Consider the following 20,926-nt stretch of genomic DNA (forward strand, 5'->3'; position numbering starts at 1 on the left):
TGTTAGGACTTTAGTCATCAAATTCCTTTCCCTTTTTATTTCTTTTGGGCTTTTGATTCCATTAAGTTTCTTTTCGAATATACTTTTAATAATTAAACTCTTATTTAAAACTCGCTTAATTAAAATTTTACAAACTTTATTAAGCTCAGAAAAATATTTTAGTTGACTTTTAAAATAGTCAACCCTTTTTAAAAGTCAAATCATTTTCCAAACTCCTTTGGATTTCATATAATTACATAAATAACTTAATATATTTATGAAAAATCCTTTAAAAAATGTGGGGGATTACATATATATATATATATATATATATATATATATATATATATATATATATAATATATATTATATATATAATAATATATATATATAATATATATATATATTAATATAATTAAAATATATGTCTCTATGTTATATTCAAGTTGAAAATTATGGCTAAAAAAAATTCAATTATAGAGTGTATGTCTTCAGGAGATTTTTGGATTTGGCGCAATCACAAAGTCAAGTTAGATCTAAGAGACATGTGGTTCGAAGTTCAACAATTCTCAGATCAGTTACACGGAGAATTATAAATTTATGTATATTAAAGTATTCGTATTTTGATGTAGAGATTTTTATATTCATTTATTTTCATATCTAACACGTATTATTGAATATGACGTTCATAAAGATGAAAATATTCATCACTAATTGTGCTCAATCAGATGCTACTATTCAAGATGATGCGTTACACATGACAATAATGACAACATCTAGTTGTATGGAGATCGTTACAGGTGTCGTATATGCACGTGTTATCAAATTTGAAATTAAAATGTGCACTTGAAGCTGTATAATGTGTGAAAATTTACTAATTCATTTGTTTTTTTTAAATAGATAGCTATTCGATATAGGAGACCCTACATATGTATGTGAGTTTTGTGGGGCTGAAATGTGGTTTGATGAGAGGGTAAATAAACAAACAAGACAAAAAGCCGACCTTCTCATTATGTTGCATGCAAGGGAAGGTTCAACTACCTCTACTAAAAGATCCACCAAAACTTATTGACGACCTATTAAAGAAGAAACATAACAGAAGCAATCACTTCTTGAAAACATACGAGGATATAATATGATATATTCATTTACATCCATGGGTGGAAAAAATTTTGCACCTACAACTCGAGGACGAGGTCCGTATAATTACAAAATTGGAGGACAAAATCATCACTTGATAGGTAGTTTGTTGCCTCCTAATGGTGCATGACCTAAGTTTTCTCAACTTTACATATACGATACGGAGGATGAAGTTAGGAATAGAAACACTGCTGCAAGGTACAACATTATTGTTGTTTTCATAGCAATTGTGCTTATTTGTTATAGTTGAATATTTTTGTTTTTCATATTAACAATTTCTCTTATAAATGTCTTCACAAGTACCAATAAATCTGACAAGTTCGAGGATCGCTTAGTCGCACAACTTACAAGATATGATAGATCAAAATAACCCTTTAGCTAAAACTTTAGAATGGCTAGGGATAGGTTTGCATCGACACTGTGTATATTTGAAATTAAGGCTTATTGGAAATCAAGAGACGATGGAAGAACTTACAATTTGCCAACGGCATCAGAAGTTGTTGCGTTATTGTTGGAGATATTGACAGTGCTGATAAAAGAGATATAATTATAGAAACAAAGAGTGGAAATTATAGCAAATTTCTGAGCTTCATCCTTCTTATCTGGCAATGCAATATCCGCTGTTATTTCCATATGGAGAAGATGGATTTAGAACAATATTATGCATAGAGATAAGACTCCGACCGACGGTTCGACGAGAAAAAGATTTAAACTCACTATGCGTGAGTTCTTTGCATATAGGATACAAGATCGAGCTTTAGAAGCGGCCACCATACTCTTATCTCGCAGGTTGTTACAACAATTTTTAGTAGATCCTACACATGATTGAAGCTAAAGGTTGTCTTTTCTTAGACATAACCAACAGAGCCTTAGAGTCGCGAATGTGAAGAATTTAAGAGGGGTTGTCGAAAGAGGAGAAACAGAAGGAGCTTCAACTGGAAGTCGTATAGTATTGTCGACTTCATTCACCGAAGGACATAGCTATATGAGAGAAAACTATCAGGTGCGAGCTATTTGTAGATGGTAGGTTATCCGGATTTATTCATAACATTTACGTGTAATCCTAAGTGGCCAGAGATCACTAGATTTGTAAAGAAAAGGGGACTCAGGCCAGAAGATAGGCGGACATCGTTGCCGATTTTTAAGATGAAACTAGACCAACTGGTAAGAGTTTGAAAGATCGAAAAATATTTGGCAGTGTTAGGGCTGGTATGTAACACATCTTCCTTATTATATTATTATTATTATAGTTTCCGAACTACCTTTGTTGGTATAGTTATGTTTTGTCTGTAATATGACTATTAAACCCTACTTTGTTGTATTTCCAATTTTCAGTGGTATATATAGTAGAATTCCAAAAGCGTGGTTTGCCGCATGCGCATATTTTGTTGTTCATGCATCAACAAGACAAGTACCCGTAGCTTCAGATATTGATAAGATTATTTCTGCCGAGTTGCCCGATGAAGGTGAAGATCCAAAACTATATCAAGCTGTCACGAGTTCATGATGCACGGTCCATGTGGCGCAACAAACATAAATGCACCGTGTATGGTTGACAAGCAATGCCGTAAGCATTTTCCAAAGAGGTTTATTGATTCGACTAAAGTGGATGATGAAGGATATCCTGTTTTACAGGCAAGAGATAATGGATCTACAGTTGATAAGGGTGGAGTTCATCTTGACAATAGGTATGTTGTTCCATATAATGCTAATTGCTACGTAAATATCGAGCACATAAATGTTGAGTGGTGTAACCAGTCAAGATCAATTAAGTACCTGTTTAAATATATAAACAAGGGGTATGATAGGGTTACTGCTACGGCATACCAAGATAAACAAAAAGAAGGTGAAGGGAAAGACATCGACGAGATAAAGATGTAATATGATTGCCGATACATTTCGGCTTGCGAGGCAATTTGGAGGATTTTTGGACAACATCCATTATCGAACTCCTGCTGTGGAGAGGCTAAGTTTCCATCTACCAGGAGACAAACTTGTTTAATGACCATGCTGATGTAGAATCCGTACTAGACAGCCCCATATCGACAATACGAAATTCCTATCTTGGATGAAATGTAATGAGAAATATGAAGAAGCCAGGGCGATTAGTTATGTGGAGTTTCCTACAAGATTTGTTTGGAAGCAGGCGTTGAGGGAGTGGACACCAAGAAATAAAGGCTTTGCAATAGGTCAAATCTACACACTATGCCAGGATCTGGTGAGAAGTTCTATCTTAAAACGTTGCTAAACTTTGTTAAAGGAGCGATGTGCTATGAAGACATTCAAAACCTTTTATGGTGTAGTGTATCCTACCTTGAGGGAAGCTTGCTATGCAAGGGGATTACTTGCTGATAAGGAATATGTTGACGCAATCATGGAAGCGATTTTAGAGAATCAGGGCACTACCTAAGACTTTGTTCTCCATGTTACTGTTATCTGGAGTATGTCGAAGCCGGAGGATGTTTGGCACAAGACTTGGAGTTTACTATCTGATGACATTTTGTACAAGCAGCGTGGTATTCAAAAAAATAAAGGTACACAACTACCAACACATCCTGATAATAGTTACTACATATATTCTTAAGAAATGTGCATATTTAGATAAGCTTACTGCTGTGTAATTTTAATTTATTTTTCGCAGAACTACAGTTAACAGACGATCAAATTGAAGCGTTTGCGTTGGCGGAGATTGAAACCATGCTCCAAAGTAATGGCAGACAGCTTGCGTAGATTTAGTGAGATGCGTTTCGGATGAACTAATCATGTTTGAAGGACAAAAAAAGCTTATTGCGATGAGCTTTCTTACGACATAGAGGAAATGACGTTGGAACACATAAATTGTATAAGGGTCTAACTGATGAGCATCCATCATTTATCGAGAGTAATGGATGTTGTGTCGAGTCAAGAAGGAGGTGTGTTTTTCTCTAGGCTACGGAGGACCGGAAAAATATATGTCTGGAAGACATTATGTGCTGCCGTAAGGAAGATGGACGAAATTGTATTGCATGTAGCTTCGAGTGGAATTGCTTCTCTTCTCCTTCCACGGGGAAGAATGTCGCATTCGAGATTTGGTATCCCTTTGAATGTAACTGAGAATTCTACATGTGCCGGAATTCGTCCTGGGTCTATTTAGCTGATCTTCTTATCAAGACAAAACTTATTATATGGGATGAAGCTCATGATGCATAAGTACTGTTTCGAAGCACTTAATAGAAGTCTGAGGGACATAATGAGGTTAGTTGATAGGAGAAACATGCATCGACCGTTTGGGGGTAAAGCTATTTTTTTTGGTGGTGATCATCGTCAGATATTACCAGTTGTACCAAAGGGAACGAGGCAAGATATCGTGTTTGCTACGTTAATTCGTCTTACTTGGGGATTCGTGTAAGGTCCTAACACTTACTCGCAATATGAGACTTCAATCAGGTTCTTCTAAATCTTCTGCTGATGAACTGCGAGAATTTTCAGAGTGGACACTAAGCGTAGGAGACGGTAAGGCCGGAGGTCCTAATGATGGCGAAGCCGTAATTGAGGTTGCAAAAGATATTCTTATAGATCCAGGCCTCGATTCAATTTCAGCAATTGTTGATAGCACTTATCCAAACCTACATGACCATATTTGGGAAGCTAAATATTTCCAAGAAAGAGCAATTTTGGCGCCTACGAATGAGATAGTGGAGATAGTCAATGATCATGTTCTATCTACCATTCACGGAGAAGAGAAAGTGTATTTGAGTTCGGACGCTATAAGCAAAGAAGAGGGTAACTTCGGAGTACATGAAATATACTCCACTGAATTCCTCAATACGATAAGATGCTCTGGTCTCCCGAATCATAGCATACGATTAAAGATTGGTGCGCCAGTTATGCTGCTAAGGAATATTGATCAAACATCTGGGTTATGTAATGGCACGAGGTTAGTCGTTAAACATTTAGGCAATCGTGTTATTGAAGCAACTGTTATTTCTGGAAGTAATCTCGGAGAAAAGGTATTTATCCCAAGAATGACACTCACCTCGTCTGACTCGACTAAATTTCCTATCAGATTTCAGAGACGTCATTTCCTTTAATGGTTTGTTTTGCTATGACTATAAATAAAAGTCAAGGACAATCATTGTCCCATGTAGGTCGTATCTCCCGAACCTGTTTTCAGCCATGGTCAATTTTATGTTGTCCGTGTCCAGAGTTACGAGCAAAAAAGGTCTCAAGATCCTCCCTTTGATAAGAACACGGTGTGCTACAAGTACAACAAATGTAGTTTACAAGGAATATGTGCAAACATATAGTTTGAGTTAAACGCTTTTTTTTAATTTGTAATGTGTGCTCATTACCACAATTACGTGTAGAATTCATGAAATTTTAAAATTCGTTTCGTCTTCATTATATGACTTAATTTAATTATGTTATAAAGCGATAAATACACCCGTGCGTTATGCACGGGTCGATTAATGATTTGTTCGACCAACTTCAGGGTGCGGGGATGTTCTCCAAAATAGACTTAAGGTCAGGTTACCATCAATTGAGGATTGTTGATCATGATATACCTAAGACTGCCTTCAGGACGAGATATGGTCACTACGAGTTTACGGTCATGCCCTTCGGGTTATCTAATGCACCTGCAGTTTTTATGGACCTTATGAATAGGATCTTTCGACCCTACCTCGATAAATTTGCCGTTGTGTTCATAGACGATATACTGATCTATTCTAGGAGCAAGGAGGAACATGAGGGTCATTTGAGAGTCATTTTACAGACACTTAGGGACAACCAACTATATGCGAAGTTTTCGAAGTGTGAATTTTGGTTGGAGAGAGTGTCATTTTTGGGTCACTTTGTCTCTAAGGAGGGTGTGTCAGTAGATCCTGCAAAGATCAAAGCCGTGAGTCAATGGCCTATTCCAAAGAATGTCACAGACATAAGAAGTTTCTTGGGTTTAGCCGGTTACTATAAGAGGTTTGTGAAAGACTTCTCCAAAATATCAAAGCCCATGACCAACTTGATGAAGAAGGATTGTAGGTTTAACTGGAATAAGGACAGTGAGAAAGCCTTTCAAACGCTCAAAGAGAGGTTAACATCAGCACCTGTCCTAACCTTGCCTAACGGGGATGAGGGATATGATGTGTATAGTGATGCGTCCAAAAATGGGTTGGGTTATGTTCTTATGCAAAATGGAAAGGTCATAGCTTATGCATCTCGGCAGTTGAAGCCATATGAAGTCAATTACCTAACACACGACCTAGAATTGGTCGTAATAGTATTTGCCCTAAAAATCTGCAGACACTACCTTTACGGGGTGACTTGTCGAATCTTCACTGATCACAAAAGTCTCAAATACATCTTCACCCAGAAAGACCTTAATGTGATACAGCGTAGATGGTTAGAGCTCATCAAGGACTATGACTTAGACATCCAGTACCATGAGGGGAAAGCCAACATCGTGGCTGATGCGTTAAGTCGCAAGTCTAGCCATAGCCTGAATACATTAGTCGTTGCCAACAAACTTTGTGAGGAGTTTTCTAGACTCCAGATAGAAGTTGTTCATGAAGGGGAGGTAGAAAGATTGCTGAGTGCCCTAACCATCGAGCCCAACTTTCTAGACGAAATAAGAGAGAGTCAACCTGGGGATGTGAAGCTTGAGCGAGTAAAAGCAAAGCTTAAAGAGGGCAAAGCAGAGGGGTTTGCGATCCATGAGGATGGAAGCATACGATATAAGGGTAGGTGGTGTGTACCGCAAAAATGTGAAGAATTGAAACAGAAGATAATGAGTGAGGGTCATAACACGACTTATTCCGTCCACCCAGGGGAGATAAGTTGTATAAGGACCTCAAGAAGATGTTCTGGTGGCCTGGAATGAAGAAAGCAGTAGCTGAGTTTGTTTCCAAGTGTCTAACGTGCCAGAAAGTCAAAAGTGAACACAAGAGACCTCAAGGAAAGATTCAACCTTTAGACATTCCAACATGGAAATGGGACTCGATATCCATGGACTTCGTTGCCTTACCTAGGAGTCGGGGATGCAATAATACCATATGGGTGATAGTGGACAGACTAACCAAGACAACAAGGTTCATACCTATGAAAGATACGTGGAGTATGGAAGCCTTAGCCAAGGCTTATGTGAAAAATGTCATTCAATTGCATGGAGTACCCATGAGTATAGTATCAGATAGAGATTCACGATTCCTTTCGACTTTCTGGAAAAAGGTCCAGGAAGCATTTGGTAGTGAGCTATTGATGAGTATAGCCTTTCACCCAGCTACAGACGGTCAAATCGAAAGAACTATTCAGACATTAGAGGACATGTTGCGAGCGTGTGCCTTAGAATACCAGGGATCATGGGAAGACCATTTGGACCTCATAGAATTCTATAGACATACAACAACAGCTACCATGCTAGTATTAAGATGGCACCATTCGAAGCACTATATGGGAGAAAGTGTCGTAGCCCTTTGTGTTGGAACGACATTAGTGAGATTGTCATGTTAGGACCTGAGATGATTCAGGAGACATTGGATCAGGTGCGAGTCATCCAGGAAAAGATTAAGGCTGCACAGGACATGCAGAAATCCTACGCGGATCAGAAGCGAAGGGATGAGAGTTACGAAGCCGGGGAAAAAGTATTGCTTAAGGTGTCTCCAATGAAAGGAGTGATGCGATTCGAGAAAAAGGGGAAGCTAAGCCCTAAATTCATAGGACCATATGAGATTCTGGCAAAAGTAGGCAAAGTCGCTTATCGCCTAGATTTGCCCAATAACTTAGAAAGGGTCCATAATGTGTTTCACGTATCCCAACTCCGGAGATACGTACCTGATGAGTCACATGTGCTTGAACCGGAAAACGTCGAGATAGACGAAACCTTGTCCTATGAGGAGAAACCTGTCCAGATCCTAGACCGCAAGTGTGCGGATCGAGGAATAAGGACGTCAGAATTGTCAAAGTGTTGTGGAGAAATCAACATACCGAGAAAGCCACTTGGGAAGCCGAAGATGCGATGCGTCTGAAGTACCCTGAGCTTTTTCAAGAGGTACGTCAGTTACGGGGACGTAACTTTTCTTTTAAGGGGGGAAGAATGCGATAGAATTTCGCACTTTCACCCTAAAGTATGTTAATCATATTAGTTATGTGTAATTATTGCTTATCTGTTGTGCGAACGTTAGAAAACGCTTGTGAAATTTTGGGACTTAGAAGTGCAAAAGATCGTCGTTAAGATTGGCTACCTCCGTTTTGGGACGAAACTTCTTTTAAGGGGGAAAGCCTGTAATACTATGTATTTTGGAATTAATTCGTTATAATTAAGAAAATATAAAGAAGTTGATAAAAAGGTATTTTAGTATTATTTATAGAATAATAAGAATATGATACTAATAATAATACGAGTCGGTTTAGTTAATTTCGGATTTATAAAGGTTAAATCGAGTTCAATCGATCTAGGGTTACCACTTTTAGGAGAGTATAAAAAAGGAAAATAAGAGGAGAAATTTCAGAAACCTTAAATCTCCCTTTCTCCTTCTTCTCCCTCCTCTCTCGCTGTCCTTCCTCTCTCAGCGGCTCTACCTCTCTCTCTCCTCCCTTTTCATCCTTCGACCCTTTTCCCCTCTCTTCTTCCCTGAATCGTCGAAGAGGGTGGTGCGAGGTCGGAGTGAAGGCGGGTCGAGCGTGCGGGTGTGTGCAAGTGACGCTGCTGTTGTGCGACGTCGCGTGCGCTGCGAGCGACGAGGGTGGACGAGTTCGAGGCGTGCGACGCTGCGAGACGAGCGAAGGGTCCCGAAAGGGCTGCGCGCACGAGTGTGGTGTGTGCTGCTGTGCGACGTGCAAGCGACGAGGGGTGCGAGAAGCTCGAAGGTTGTGCAAGCCTTAGACGGGGTTGGCTGTGTGCGGGTCGTGAGGCTGCTGTGGTGGTGCGAAGGGTTGCGCAAGGGTGTTGGTGCGCAACTAGTCGGTCGCCGAAGTTCTTTTGCCGGCGAAAGTCAGTGGTTTAAAATCTAATAGGTATATATATTATATTAGTTTAATTATACTTATTGTTTTCGTAATTATGTTAAGTTATAATTAGTTAATTAGTAATTCAAGTTAATTAGTTTAATTTATTATTCTGATTTTAGTTGAGAAGCTGGTTTAGGTTTGTAATTAAGTAAGATGGGAAGTAGAACAAATTATATTACTGTTATTGGTTGGAGTTACCATCTTATTACGCGAACCTGATTTTTTTGGACATAAGACTGGATAGGACCTAAGATTTTGGACATAAGCCGTGGTTGGACTTATGACTTAATTGGTTAGGTAAAGGTAGTGGACTAATTACACTAACTAAGTTTAGTTTGCTCACTAACTTTGACTCCTAAAAGACGCTAAACTCATTAGAATAGAAAAGTAACGAAAGTTCATGAACAAGGGGTTTAGCTATAGTTTATTTCGAATTATTAGATCGTTATAGTTTTATGTTGCGCAGTAGTTGATAATGTTACCAACGACGTAGCACTAAAGTTTTTATTTGACGGTTTAGGTCCCAATTTCATAAGCGAAACGTTCGATTAAGACGGCGAAAATTCTCTGTTACAAGGTACGTACGCGTACCAGTTTAATCCCAAGTATTAGTATCATGATTAGGTTGCAATCTATGTTATTGGAACCTAAGAGCATGATAGGGAAGTTGATTGATTTGAGATTGTTGGTTAGACATTTGTAATTGAAATCGATATGTTGCATTGGAATGCGTAATTCTATCGTAGTATAAAATGAGCATTTTAATCTTATCCATAGTGTAACAAGGTGTTACAAGAGATATGATTTGAGCATTGTAACTAAGAGACAGGTAAATGATTCTATGTATCCATAGTGTAACAAGGGTGTTACAAGAGATACGATTTGAGCATTGTAACTAAGAGAACAGGTAAATGACTCTATGTGGTTATGAAATGAATGGTAATATTAAATGAATTATGGCAATAACTTGTAGCTGGACTCCCTACAAGTGATGAACAATGGGGGGAGTGTGGGACTTGTCCTACGCTCCTACGCAGGCCTACTGTGACGACAGTAGTGTCCTTATATTTGATAACTCAAGTAGGCGGAAGGTTCCGTTCGATCTTGGGGGTATGCATACTAAGGTGAGGTGTGAGACGGAACAAAACCGTATTTGCATTTCATCTAATAGACCAAGTTGTCTATTAAGGATTCAGTAGCCCGTATGATTCTAGTAAGATGACGGTGCCCGTTCGATGCCAAATAAAGATTAAAGAAATTAAAGGATGTAACATAATGTAGCATCATGCTTAAGATTGTTCATGTGTGCATCATTTATGCTTATATGTATTCAATGGTTCATTACGTACTCAGCATAGCTGATTGTGTGTTATATAGTGTTTATTGAACTGCGATGAACCATTGATGCTACAATGGGGAGCAACTAGGTGTGCTGGTGCTGCTGCATGATATCGAGCATACGTGGACTAGTCTTTGGTATTTGCATTTAAAGCATTTTGAAATAAGTATTATTGAATTTTCTAGGACATACATTAATGGTTTGTGGTTTGAATGAAAGGGGTCGTTGATGATTCCCGAGTTGTATTTATATTTTAATTCCGCTGCATTTTAGTTTTCGAGACAATGTTTTAAGTTATCATTAACTCTTATCATGCCTTGCGTTCCATCGCGACGGTAACATTCCCAAAGTCGATGCGACGTAGTAGCAGTAGACGCGTATGGATTTTGGGGGTGTTACAGGAACAATTGGCGCTAGAAGGAGGGGTGAACTATACTTTTAAGTCTAAGCCATAGTTTTACCAACAAAGTCACTTTCATGGATCCTAATCAAAATTTTGGGATGCAGAAACTAATGAAAATAACATCCCCATAGGAAGGGCAACCCTTGGTTTCTAAACCCCGGTGCCGGCGGCAGGATTGTCCAAACCGCCAATTGATGAGGGGAAGAAAGCTGCTGAGACCTCTCAGCCAAACATCTTCGAGACACTCTAACACATGTTTACTCCAGAGCAGCTCAGGAGTGCTACCGAAGTCTTTCAAGCCGTGGCCAGCCAAACACCACCAACCGGTCCAACCGCCAAGCGTTCTCTGAGCAGAGCCCACAGCGCAGTGAGAAAGATGCGCTCACTAGGGACCGGTCGCCAGGGAGAACAAGGTTGTTATGACCAGGATCAGATGGCTGGATCCAAGACTCCCACTGAGCAGTTCGGGGAAGAGGAAGCGGAGGAGGACAAGGTGCAAGAGACTGAGATTCAACAGTCAAACCATCCTAGAAAGGGAAGCGAATACCGGCGAAGGGCACGGGTATCCCTGAGAAACCCCCCTTTTACCACGGCCATCCTTCAAGATACGTTATCTTGTCTATTTGTTTATAGTGTGTTTGAAGTTAACGTTAATAGTGTGTTTGGTTTTAAAGTATTTTGTCTATTTATTTCAATTCTAATGTTTAGTTATATGTTTTCCGCTGCAAAATTCTAAATAAGCCGATAAGTTATCACACGGGCGATAACGCTTTAATGATTCTCTAAGTTTTATATTGAAAAGGTATTTTGTAAAAGAGAGAATTATCGGACAATAACTAAGTTTATTTGAGTTAACTAAAAACCATTTATCACATCTAAAGTCAAACGTATCAAAAACCAATGTCAAATAAAACCCAAATATTCAAAAACCATTTATCACAATTAGGGGTACCAATCGAGCGAGTCGATCGCGAGTTGGAGTCTACTCAACTCGACTCGTGCTCAACTCGACTCGAACCTCGTTGAGCACAAAATTTGCTAGCTCAACTTGCTAGACTCGATTCGAGCTCGTTAAGCTCGACTCGGCTCGAGTGACTCGAGCTCGTTAAGCTCGACTCAGCTCGATTGATCGACTCGAACTCGTCAAGCTCAACTCGACTTAGGCTCATTATGCTTAACCCAACACAAACCCATCAAGCTCAACCCAAACTCTCAAGTTTCATCCTTCCCTTTTATAGAGAAAAAAAAAGCTTTGGTCGTTAGTTTTCAACTAATGTGAGACTTTTGTACAAGCCCCTATCTTTTTATAAAGTAAAATAGCTTTTTATTTTTTGTTTTTCTACCAATGTGGGATAAGTTCTATGCATTATTTCTCCCTCTCCTTTTCCAACTTGTTTACCTTACTTTCTTTTTATGTATATTTTTTTTCATTCTCATTTCAACTATTTATATAAAAAAATTTAACGAGTTGCTTGCGAACTTATCGAGTCGAGTTGGAGCTTGCTCAACTCGACTCGTTAAAGTCTCCAGTCGATCACAAACTTTAGTCGAGCAAATTCAAGTTAAGCGTTGACCGATTATTGACTGAGTCAATCACAAGTTGCTCGCGAGCTGCTCGACTCAATTAGCATCATAATCACAATAAAAAAGATAGCTTAACACTCAACATTTCTCATTCATCGTGGTTCTACACCTCAAAAGTTGTTTGACCAATTGATAAAAGTAATTGTTCGCCTAACAATATAATAGTAAAGATAAATCGTCTCAAGACCCAATAGAACACAAACCATGATCAACATTAAAACACGTAATTAACAAAGTTGAGTTTACATCATCTAAGAATAATAAATTGAACCCCCAACCCGCATTAATAAATAGAATTATGTTTGCTCCAACAAATAGTAGTCATAGAACTGACATCTGCTACAACACATTGGAAATATTCATAAACAAATAAATTTCCTATGAAATTAACATAACTTCGCTCTCACAAATAGAGAGAGATGTCAAGTAATGTCATGTAATAAGCCAATAATTGGGTAATACTGCTTTCCAATAAAGAAGAAATAGAAATTTCATTCTTGACATGAAACAAAAACTAGAAAAAGCAAACATCCACCAAAAAGCTGGTAATTTCAAAAAAATAAAGTTGTTTAATTGCTACTACTGACAATTTTTTTATGGTCACTAAAAATAAAGTTGTTTAATTGCTACTAATGGCAACTTAGAAGTGTGACAAGGAGAAATTATGGTAAAAAAAACTAATGGAATCCTTCATCAAATATATTATTTTTTTCCGTTGATTTGTACTCCCTCCGTCCCATAACATAAGTCTTGATTCCGTATTTACACGAAATTAAGTTAAAGTGTAAAATTATTTTATTTGAATAAAAATATTAATTTTTATTGAAAAACACTTACACTATTTTTTCTTTTTAGCAAAAAATACAAATTGAACATTAAGTTGCATTGCTTAATGTGTAAAGAAATTCAATGCGGTAAAAGATTTCATTTTAATTATGAATACTTTTCGAAAAATTAAATTATTTTCATGAATATATTTCGAACATAATTATTAATTGAAAATACAAATAAGACTTGTATTTTAAAATACTTGAAAGAGAAAGGAGACTTATATTATGAGACGGAAGAAGTATTAATTTGAACAATCAAAAAATCAAACAGCATTTGCGAGTGCTTTTTAATTTTCTATCAGGACTACAGGATTAGTCATGACTCATGAGCGGAAATTTGGTTCATTTCTTTGTTTTATTATTTCTTTCATTTATATTGCCTAGAAATTACACACATCCTACAACTATCCTCGTATCGAAGATATCTTACATGTCAATCATTGCTCATATTTCCCGTTAAATGCGAGATTAAAAACCAGCACCCGGGAATCCAATCTAAAATATTGACAGTATGAACCCAAAGCTGTTAACCGGAAGCTGTAGAAGCATCACCAGCACTCCACCATCGTCAGCATTGCCATCATCATCCCCTCCAAATGAACAAGCATCCCCCTGGATCATGCAAATTAATAAATGTTGGCATTCTAGTTCTTTGCTCACCTTTTGATACTGATAACTAGTATTTAGGCCCGGGCGATGCCTCGGATTTTCTCTTTGCTACAATTTATTAGTAGTTAAATAAGTATTCTCATACTCATTTAAAAAGTCATCTTATTCATTATATGTATTTCAAACGTTTTCCATTCATATGTCATCATTTATTTTGATTACAAAATCAATAATGGTATGGTGGAGTAATGGTTGGATTTCTTACTTTCATACTTGAGGTTATAGGTTCGAATCTTTACGTAATGTTATTGGATATAATGTAATTGGATGAAGGAGGGTGACACGTGGCACATATACGTTCTTCGGAACGCCTTTTAATATATTAGTATAGATTGGAACATTAATTTACAAGCACAGCATGCCATGGCCACACTTCAATTTTTTTCTTAAAAACACCACAAAGTGCCAAAATATAACTAGAAAGTGACACACGGATGTCAAGTACAGATAGTAGCAACAAAATTTAAGCGAGACTAGACTACAGTGTTTTAAAACATACCATGACACTATTAAACCATTTCATTCCAAAGTTGAAGCTGCTGCAGTATCAGTATGGACAACGCAGGAAGCTCTAGGAGTACCATCAGCATTTTGTGCAGCATCGCCATCATCAGTGCCTGCAATATAAAGAGCAACATTCTTGAGTAATTCAATCGAGGATAAGTGGTGTTTAGAAGATTGTAAGCTTAAAAAGTTATTGGACGACATACCATGACACTCTTCTTGATTATTTGATACCATGATTGAAGCTGTTGGACTATCAGCGCCTTTGAAGACAGCACCAGCATCAAGTTCAGTATGAACAACAGAGGAGCCTGTAGAAGTACCATCAGCATTTTCCGCAGCATTGCCATCTTTAGGGCCTGCAATATAATAAGCAACATTCTTGAGGAGTAATCCGACTGAGGATAAGGGACGTTTACTAGATTGTAAGCTTAAAAAGTTGTTGGATGACATACCATGACACTCTTCTTGATCTTTTGGTACCATAACTGAAGCTGTTGGAATATCAGCGCCTTTGAAGATAGCACCAGCATCAATTTCAGTATGAACAATGCAGGAAGCTATAGGAGTACCACCAGCATTTTGTGCAGCATCGCCATCATCAGGGCCTGCAATATAAAAAGCAACATTCTTGAGGAGTAATCCAGTTGAGAATAAGGGACCTTTACAAGATTGTAAGCTTAAAAAATTGTTGGACGACATACCATGACACTCTTCTTGATCTTTTGATACCATAGTTGAAGCTGTTGGAATATCAGTGCTTCTGAAGACAGCACCAGCATCCAGTTCAGTATGAGCAACGCAGGAAGCTCTAGGTGTAGCGCCAGCATTTTTTGCAGCATCAACATCATCAGGGACTGCAATACAACGAGTACATTCTTGAGGACTTGAGGAGTAATCCAACTGAGAATAAAGGACCTTTACAAGATTTTAAGCTTAAAAAATTGCTGGACGACATACCATGACACTCTTCTTTATCTTTTGGTACCATGATTGAAGCTGTTGGAATATCAGCGCCTATGAGGGCAGCACCAGCATCAAGTTCAGCATTGGCATCCTCGGGCCCTAAAGGACATGCAAAACAACCAAGAGTAAGAAATACCACTAATTGACTACAAAACATGCAAATTAATTTATGATGCTAGAACTTTAGCTGTATCTTTATCTTTCCTTTTTGGTGGTCATAATCAGAAACTGTAGCAGTGTACCAAAATAAGGGTGCCGATAACATTAAGAAAGTCATTCCGGAGCAATCAGATATATAAGCAATGACATATTTCTAGACATATTGAGCATAGATCTTTAAAAAGATATTCCATGACACTCACTTCCATCTTTCGGATCAAAAGTTGAAGCTGTTCTGTTATCAAAACCAATAGTACAGGCTGGAGGAGCATCAACAGCGTCCTGTTTAGCAATGCCCTCTCCACTCCCTGCAAAACCACATCCAAATGAGTTAAACATGTTCGGACATTCTCTTGCCCTTTTAATTTTAATTTTTTGAGACTTAGTGGACCATTAATTAGAAACAAAGGTAGTACAGTCACAGCTTTTGTTAAGCAGCACGAGACAGAGCATGTTGAAAATAAAAAAAGCTTCAATTAGTATATGATATACCTTGACGGTCTTCGTTCCCTTTTATATTCAAAGTCAAAACTGGCTCACCATCAGAACCTACAGTAATGGAAGCTGTGGGAGCATTGCCCACATCAAGTTCAGCACGGCCATCATTGTGCCCTGCATGAACATGAGTATTACTGCATCATGCTAGTGTAATATTCCCTTCTTTACAACTTTCAATGGTGACAGGTTGTAACAAAGGCATGCCGAAATTATATACGAGTATAGACATAATTCTTTAGGAACACCCAATAACCCAAAAGAAAAGAGCAATGACACTCTTACAGAGACTGACCACATAACTCTTCTGTCTCTTTTGAATCCAAGGATGATCTTAGAGCAGTACCAGAACCTACAACAGTAGGAGCATCCGCTGCAACATTTTCAGCATACTCATCAACATGTCCTGAAAAAAACTTACACATTCAGACTGCATTATTTCTCTTTAACTTGATTCTGACAGTAAAAGCTGGATAGTACTATTTATACACGAGGCAAATTTAAATTGACAAAGACACAAACATACAAGAGTAGGAAGTCGCATTCTTTGGAAACAATCAAACAAATTTAGCAAAATTCCTTCTTTCGGATGCTAACAAAAGAATTGTTTAAAGCATACCATGACACACTTCCGTCTCTTTCGATTCCAGATTTGAAGATGCCTCAGAACCTACGATGTAGAGAGTTGTGGGAGCATCGCCATGATCAGGTTCTGCAAAGGCAAGATGGGCAGGAACATTTATTGGAGATACTCCAACCATTCTGACTTTTGGATGCTAACTAAGATGTGTTGAATACATACCAGGACATTCTTCTACCTCTTTCGATTCCAAACTTGAAGATGTCCCTGTATTATCAGGATCTGTGAAATAACAGGCAACATGGGATAGAACATACTTAGGAGCTATTCCAACTATCGTCATTTGGATGCCAACTAACATTTATTTAAAAACATGCCATGACACTCTTTTACACTTGAAGATGCCTCTGTTTTAAAACCTACAATAGGGAGATTACTGGGAGCACAACCAGCATCATGTTCAGCATTGCCATTATTAGGCTCTGTAAAATAAGTTGAAGCCTCATAAAAATTTTCAAAATGCAAAATAGAAGCACAAGGACAGAACTCAAAATTAGCAGGTAATGAGGAATTCTTGTCAACAGCGACAAGAGGAATGAAGCCTTGCAAAGTTGTCAAGTCCTCGGACTCCGTGCATGAACAAGCAAACATAAAATCTCAATTTTCATAATGTAATTCAGTAAAAATTAATAACACACAAAGGCAACTTTATATAGGGTTTACAAAATAATACCCCTAGAATAACACAACTCTCAAAGTAAAACAAAACAATACATTCCTAAGAGCCAGTACCATTTTTACATTGAGTCTAGGGTAAAACTTCAAAGTATGTTCCAAAATCCAAATATCAATTCGGAAAGAAAATTGGATACAAAAGGCACCTTCTGAACTTTGAACACGGTTATGGGGATACAAAAATGTAAAAACTTGTTCTAAATTCATGTGAGAAAACGAGAGACCATTAGCACATTTGATAAGCATACATAAGAGAAGTGCAGAGAAAAAGAAGATGCATAAATTGCATAGGAAAACTAATATCAGAAATATATATTAAAAAATTCTATTTTTCAGTTCCTAAGAAGCTAGTCATAGTACAAATTGACAAAGCTGATCCTTATTCTGGGTCTGTGTCAGGCTTTCAGCCGTCGAGTCGTATCGACACTGCTGGGCCAGCCAAAATATTGTTTCTGAGAATCATAGACCTGTACTGTTACTAACATATCCTACGGAAAAATTAAAACTAACACTGATTATTTTCTAAAAAAATTAGATGCTTCATCAGCTAAGGTGGGCTTGTAGCTTACGTCAACACCCACACAGCAGATACATTTCCCATAAAGAGCAAATAAAGCCACTATATCAACACTTCACTACGACACTACCATCATCATCATAATCAAGCAGCCCATCATATTTCACAAACTCTTGCACATGCACAAACTTCAGCCCATATTAACATATACCCAAATGTAAATATTGCCACCTTAGACCCAAATATAGAAAAGTCCCACCTATATAATTTGAATTGTCTATTTGCTCCTACATCAAAGACATGCAGTAATATTGTATCCTTTTTGACATTGGTAGCAGTGATAGGCAACAGAAATTTTTCTCGAAACATACCATGGTGCTCTTCTGTTTGTTTTGATGCCAAAATTGAAGTCACAGCAATATCAGAACTTAAAGCACACAGTTCTAATGAAGCATCACCACCACCAAGTACAGCATTGCTCTCACTAGGTCCTACACAGAAATGCAATTTATATAATCGTGTCAGCATGTTTTCCCTCAAATTGCCATTTTTTTATGATGGTGACTCGAAAATGTGAATGATAATCCCAAACATAAACCATATTACTTGCAACAATTTCAAGATTCGGCCGTCTCATATTAGTTGCAACAATTGCATTTTAGGCACAAACTCATTATTATTTTATCATTTCTCACTCTAGAATTGTACCTCACACCTTTAGTGAAAATGATGAAACACTAAAATAAAACCCACTATAGCCCCCCACCCCAATTAAAAGACCCACACACTTTACCTATAATATAAATACTTTCTATGTTTTTCTCAGATCAACTTTAACAATAGAATACTAGGAAATCAATCTAGACATGTGATTAGCTCTACAATAATGTAGAGCAAACTCTTAGGAGCTTAGTTACTTAATATTCTAATACCCTCTGCTTCCTTCGTTTTCTTATAGTTGCAACATTTTGACCTTTGCACTATTCATATAATTACTTTGACCGAGAGTTTTGACTAACATATAATACAAATTTAAGAATGTAAGATGTTGAATTTATCTCAATATATATCTACAAGGTTTCAACTTCTTATAATTTTCACAAATAGGTAATTAGTGATATTAATGGCCAAAGTTGTGTATCGTCAAGCGCGAAAGTCAAAACATTGCAACTATTACAAATCTAAGAATGTATTACTTAAGATGTGTATCAAAACCAAGGTCATATGTATAGAATTTTATGTGTGTGTGTGTAATATATATATATATATATATATATATATATATATAATATATATATATATATATATATATATATATATATATATACTTGTACCAGTCCCCAGAAATGAATAAGCATCTTTCATATATATCATAACAGCTTCATGGTATCAACAGTAAGTTAAAAACCCTGATTTCCCAAATTGTATGCATAGTGATCCATGATTCTAGTACTTTATTAATATATTTACACCTTCATATTTAATTCTGCTATCTGCTTAGTTTAGTAACACAAACATTCATCTGATTTCGTTAGTGTAATATTAGAGTTCAAATACGATATTATAACTTCTCCCTGTGGATTCGATTCTGACTTCCCTGACTACTAGTTAGCGGACCTTAGGTTATTTTTGATTAGGTGATACGACTTTAGCCTATCACCAAACACTTCTTGAATTTAACCCTTCGTTCTTATCTCAAGTCTCATGGTGGTGTACAACTAGCTGAATGTAAAAACTGTCATGTACTTAAGGTTGCTCCATCTTTACTTTTTCAAACCAATGTCCTAAATATTTTTAGGATGAAGCTATTCTCAATGCAGCATATCTGACGTATGCCTTCTCGGGTTCTCAAATTAAAATCACCCTTGCAAACTTTTTAAAGTCAAAAATGCTTTCGAACTCCTTCATTGTACTGCTTTTGTTCATATCAAACGTGATGCTCGTGCACCATAATGTGTCCTGGATATTCAGCCAATCAAAAAGGCTACAGGTGTTTCTATCCAACTATATGCAAGTTCTATAATACTATGGATGCTCTAGAATATAATGGAGAACAACACAATTGAAATTCAAAATTGAAGCGGGCCATCACCCATTGAGCCAAATTCACCATCCTAGATCACCTCCATTTTATCTCATCCATCACAATGATCATATACCTCTAATACTTAGTTGTAGATTCAAGTTCAGACTTGATCCAACATATGTATACATCAACTTCCATGTTTGATTAATCTCCAATTGTCTACCCTAAGCATCTTCCTGATAATGATGTAAAAGTTTATGAAAGGAAGACAGATGATTTGCCTGTACCACATCAGCAAGGTCAAGAATTTCTCGTAAGCCAAGCCGAACTTAAATTTCCAATTGTCTATCCTAAACATCCACAGTCAGTTATGTTTTCCTCAATCACGTGTTGACGAATGGATATTCCAATTGGCAACGAAAAGGTGTTTGATCATGCACTCAACATTGTTTTTGCATCTTCATCTCCTACACGGATCCGTCTCCAACAACCCTGCATTTGTGACATCCTTAGACACAAGTTCACAATTCCGAACTCAATTTATGAGGCTCTCAGGATTCAGGAGAGGCACAAGGCAACCTTAGAAGAATATATTGCACTTGAAAATTGCCACTTGGGTATTAACGATACTACCTCCTGGAAAGAAGACAGTGGGCTGCAAACGGATACACTCAGTCAAACAAAAGACAAATGGAAGTATAGATAGATTCAGAGCTCGACTAGTGGCTAAAAGGTTTAATCAATCATATGGAATTGATTATCACGAGACTTTGCTCCTTGGGTAAAGCTTAACACAATTCGTGTCTCGTTATCTACTGCAGCTTATCAGAATTGGCCACTGTTACAACCTGAGTCAAGAATGCCTTTTTCAATGCAGATCTAATCGAGGAAGTCTATATGGATATACCTCCTGACTTTGAGACCAAGGATAATCTGGGGAAGGTTCGCAAGCTGAGAAAAGCATTATATGGACTTAAACAGTCTCCCAGAGCATGGTTTGACAGATACAATAAAGTACTT

At 37.5% G+C, this 20,926-nt stretch overlaps 3 protein-coding genes across 12 annotated transcripts in view; 2 read left to right on the top strand and 1 right to left on the bottom strand.

Annotated features, from left to right (window-relative positions):
* The first annotated feature begins 2,667 nt into the window (after positions 1 to 2,667).
* LOC130590799 (uncharacterized) lies at positions 2,668 to 3,000 on the top strand. The gene has a single exon (XM_057393355.1). It carries the CDS (start codon positions 2,668 to 2,670, stop codon positions 2,998 to 3,000), a length of 333 nt encoding a protein of 110 aa, XP_057249338.1.
* Positions 3,001 to 4,529: 1,529 nt separating this feature from the next.
* LOC104883518 (uncharacterized) lies at positions 4,530 to 5,730 on the top strand. The gene is made up of 2 exons (XM_048640380.2): positions 4,530 to 5,108; positions 5,680 to 5,730. The coding sequence occupies exons 1-2, from the start codon at positions 4,530 to 4,532 to the stop codon at positions 5,728 to 5,730; spliced, it is 630 nt and encodes a 209-aa protein (XP_048496337.2).
* A 7,765-nt stretch (positions 5,731 to 13,495) lies between these two features.
* The window catches only part of LOC104883506 (uncharacterized), a 65,248-nt gene continuing 57,817 nt past the window's right edge, over positions 13,496 to 20,926 (bottom strand). For 5 of the 10 annotated variants that reach the window (XM_048641387.2, XM_048641385.2, XM_019247371.3 and 2 more), the window contains 11 exons: positions 18,252 to 18,371; positions 16,851 to 16,910; positions 16,668 to 16,760; positions 16,344 to 16,454; positions 16,046 to 16,165; positions 15,757 to 15,861; positions 15,389 to 15,493; positions 15,133 to 15,285; positions 14,884 to 15,036; positions 14,635 to 14,787; positions 14,217 to 14,541 (listed from right to left, as the gene is read on the bottom strand). In XM_048641387.2, the coding sequence (XP_048497344.1) occupies positions 14,444 to 14,541; positions 14,635 to 14,787; positions 14,884 to 15,036; positions 15,133 to 15,285; positions 15,389 to 15,493; positions 15,757 to 15,861; positions 16,046 to 16,165; positions 16,344 to 16,454; positions 16,668 to 16,760; positions 16,851 to 16,910; positions 18,252 to 18,371 (1,271 nt within the window). In that variant the 3' untranslated portion in view covers positions 14,217 to 14,443. Of the gene's footprint in view, positions 13,868 to 14,216; positions 14,542 to 14,634; positions 14,788 to 14,883; positions 15,037 to 15,132; positions 15,286 to 15,388; positions 15,494 to 15,756; positions 15,862 to 16,045; positions 16,166 to 16,343; positions 16,455 to 16,667; positions 16,761 to 16,850; positions 16,911 to 18,251; positions 18,372 to 20,926 lie in introns of those variants that run through there. The other 5 variants (XM_048641396.2, XM_048641391.2, XM_048641386.2 and 2 more) reach the window with 4 other exon arrangements.

The sequence above is a fragment of the Beta vulgaris genome, chromosome 3 (genome assembly GCF_026745355.1).
Source record: "Beta vulgaris subsp. vulgaris cultivar EL10 chromosome 3, EL10.2, whole genome shotgun sequence".
In the NCBI taxonomy this organism is placed as follows: domain Eukaryota; kingdom Viridiplantae; phylum Streptophyta; class Magnoliopsida; order Caryophyllales; family Amaranthaceae; genus Beta; species Beta vulgaris.

Excerpts from the sequence above, each read along its gene's own strand:
- LOC104883518 (XM_048640380.2), top strand. The coding sequence starts at position 4,530 with ATGAGACTTCAATCAGGTTCTTCTAAATCTTCTGCTGATGAACTGCGA. Across the intron at positions 5,109-5,679 it reads GAAGTAATCTCGGAGAAAAG|GACGAGATATGGTCACTACG; the intron begins GTATTTATCCCA and ends GACTGCCTTCAG.
- LOC130590799 (XM_057393355.1), top strand. The coding sequence starts at position 2,668 with ATGGTTGACAAGCAATGCCGTAAGCATTTTCCAAAGAGGTTTATTGAT.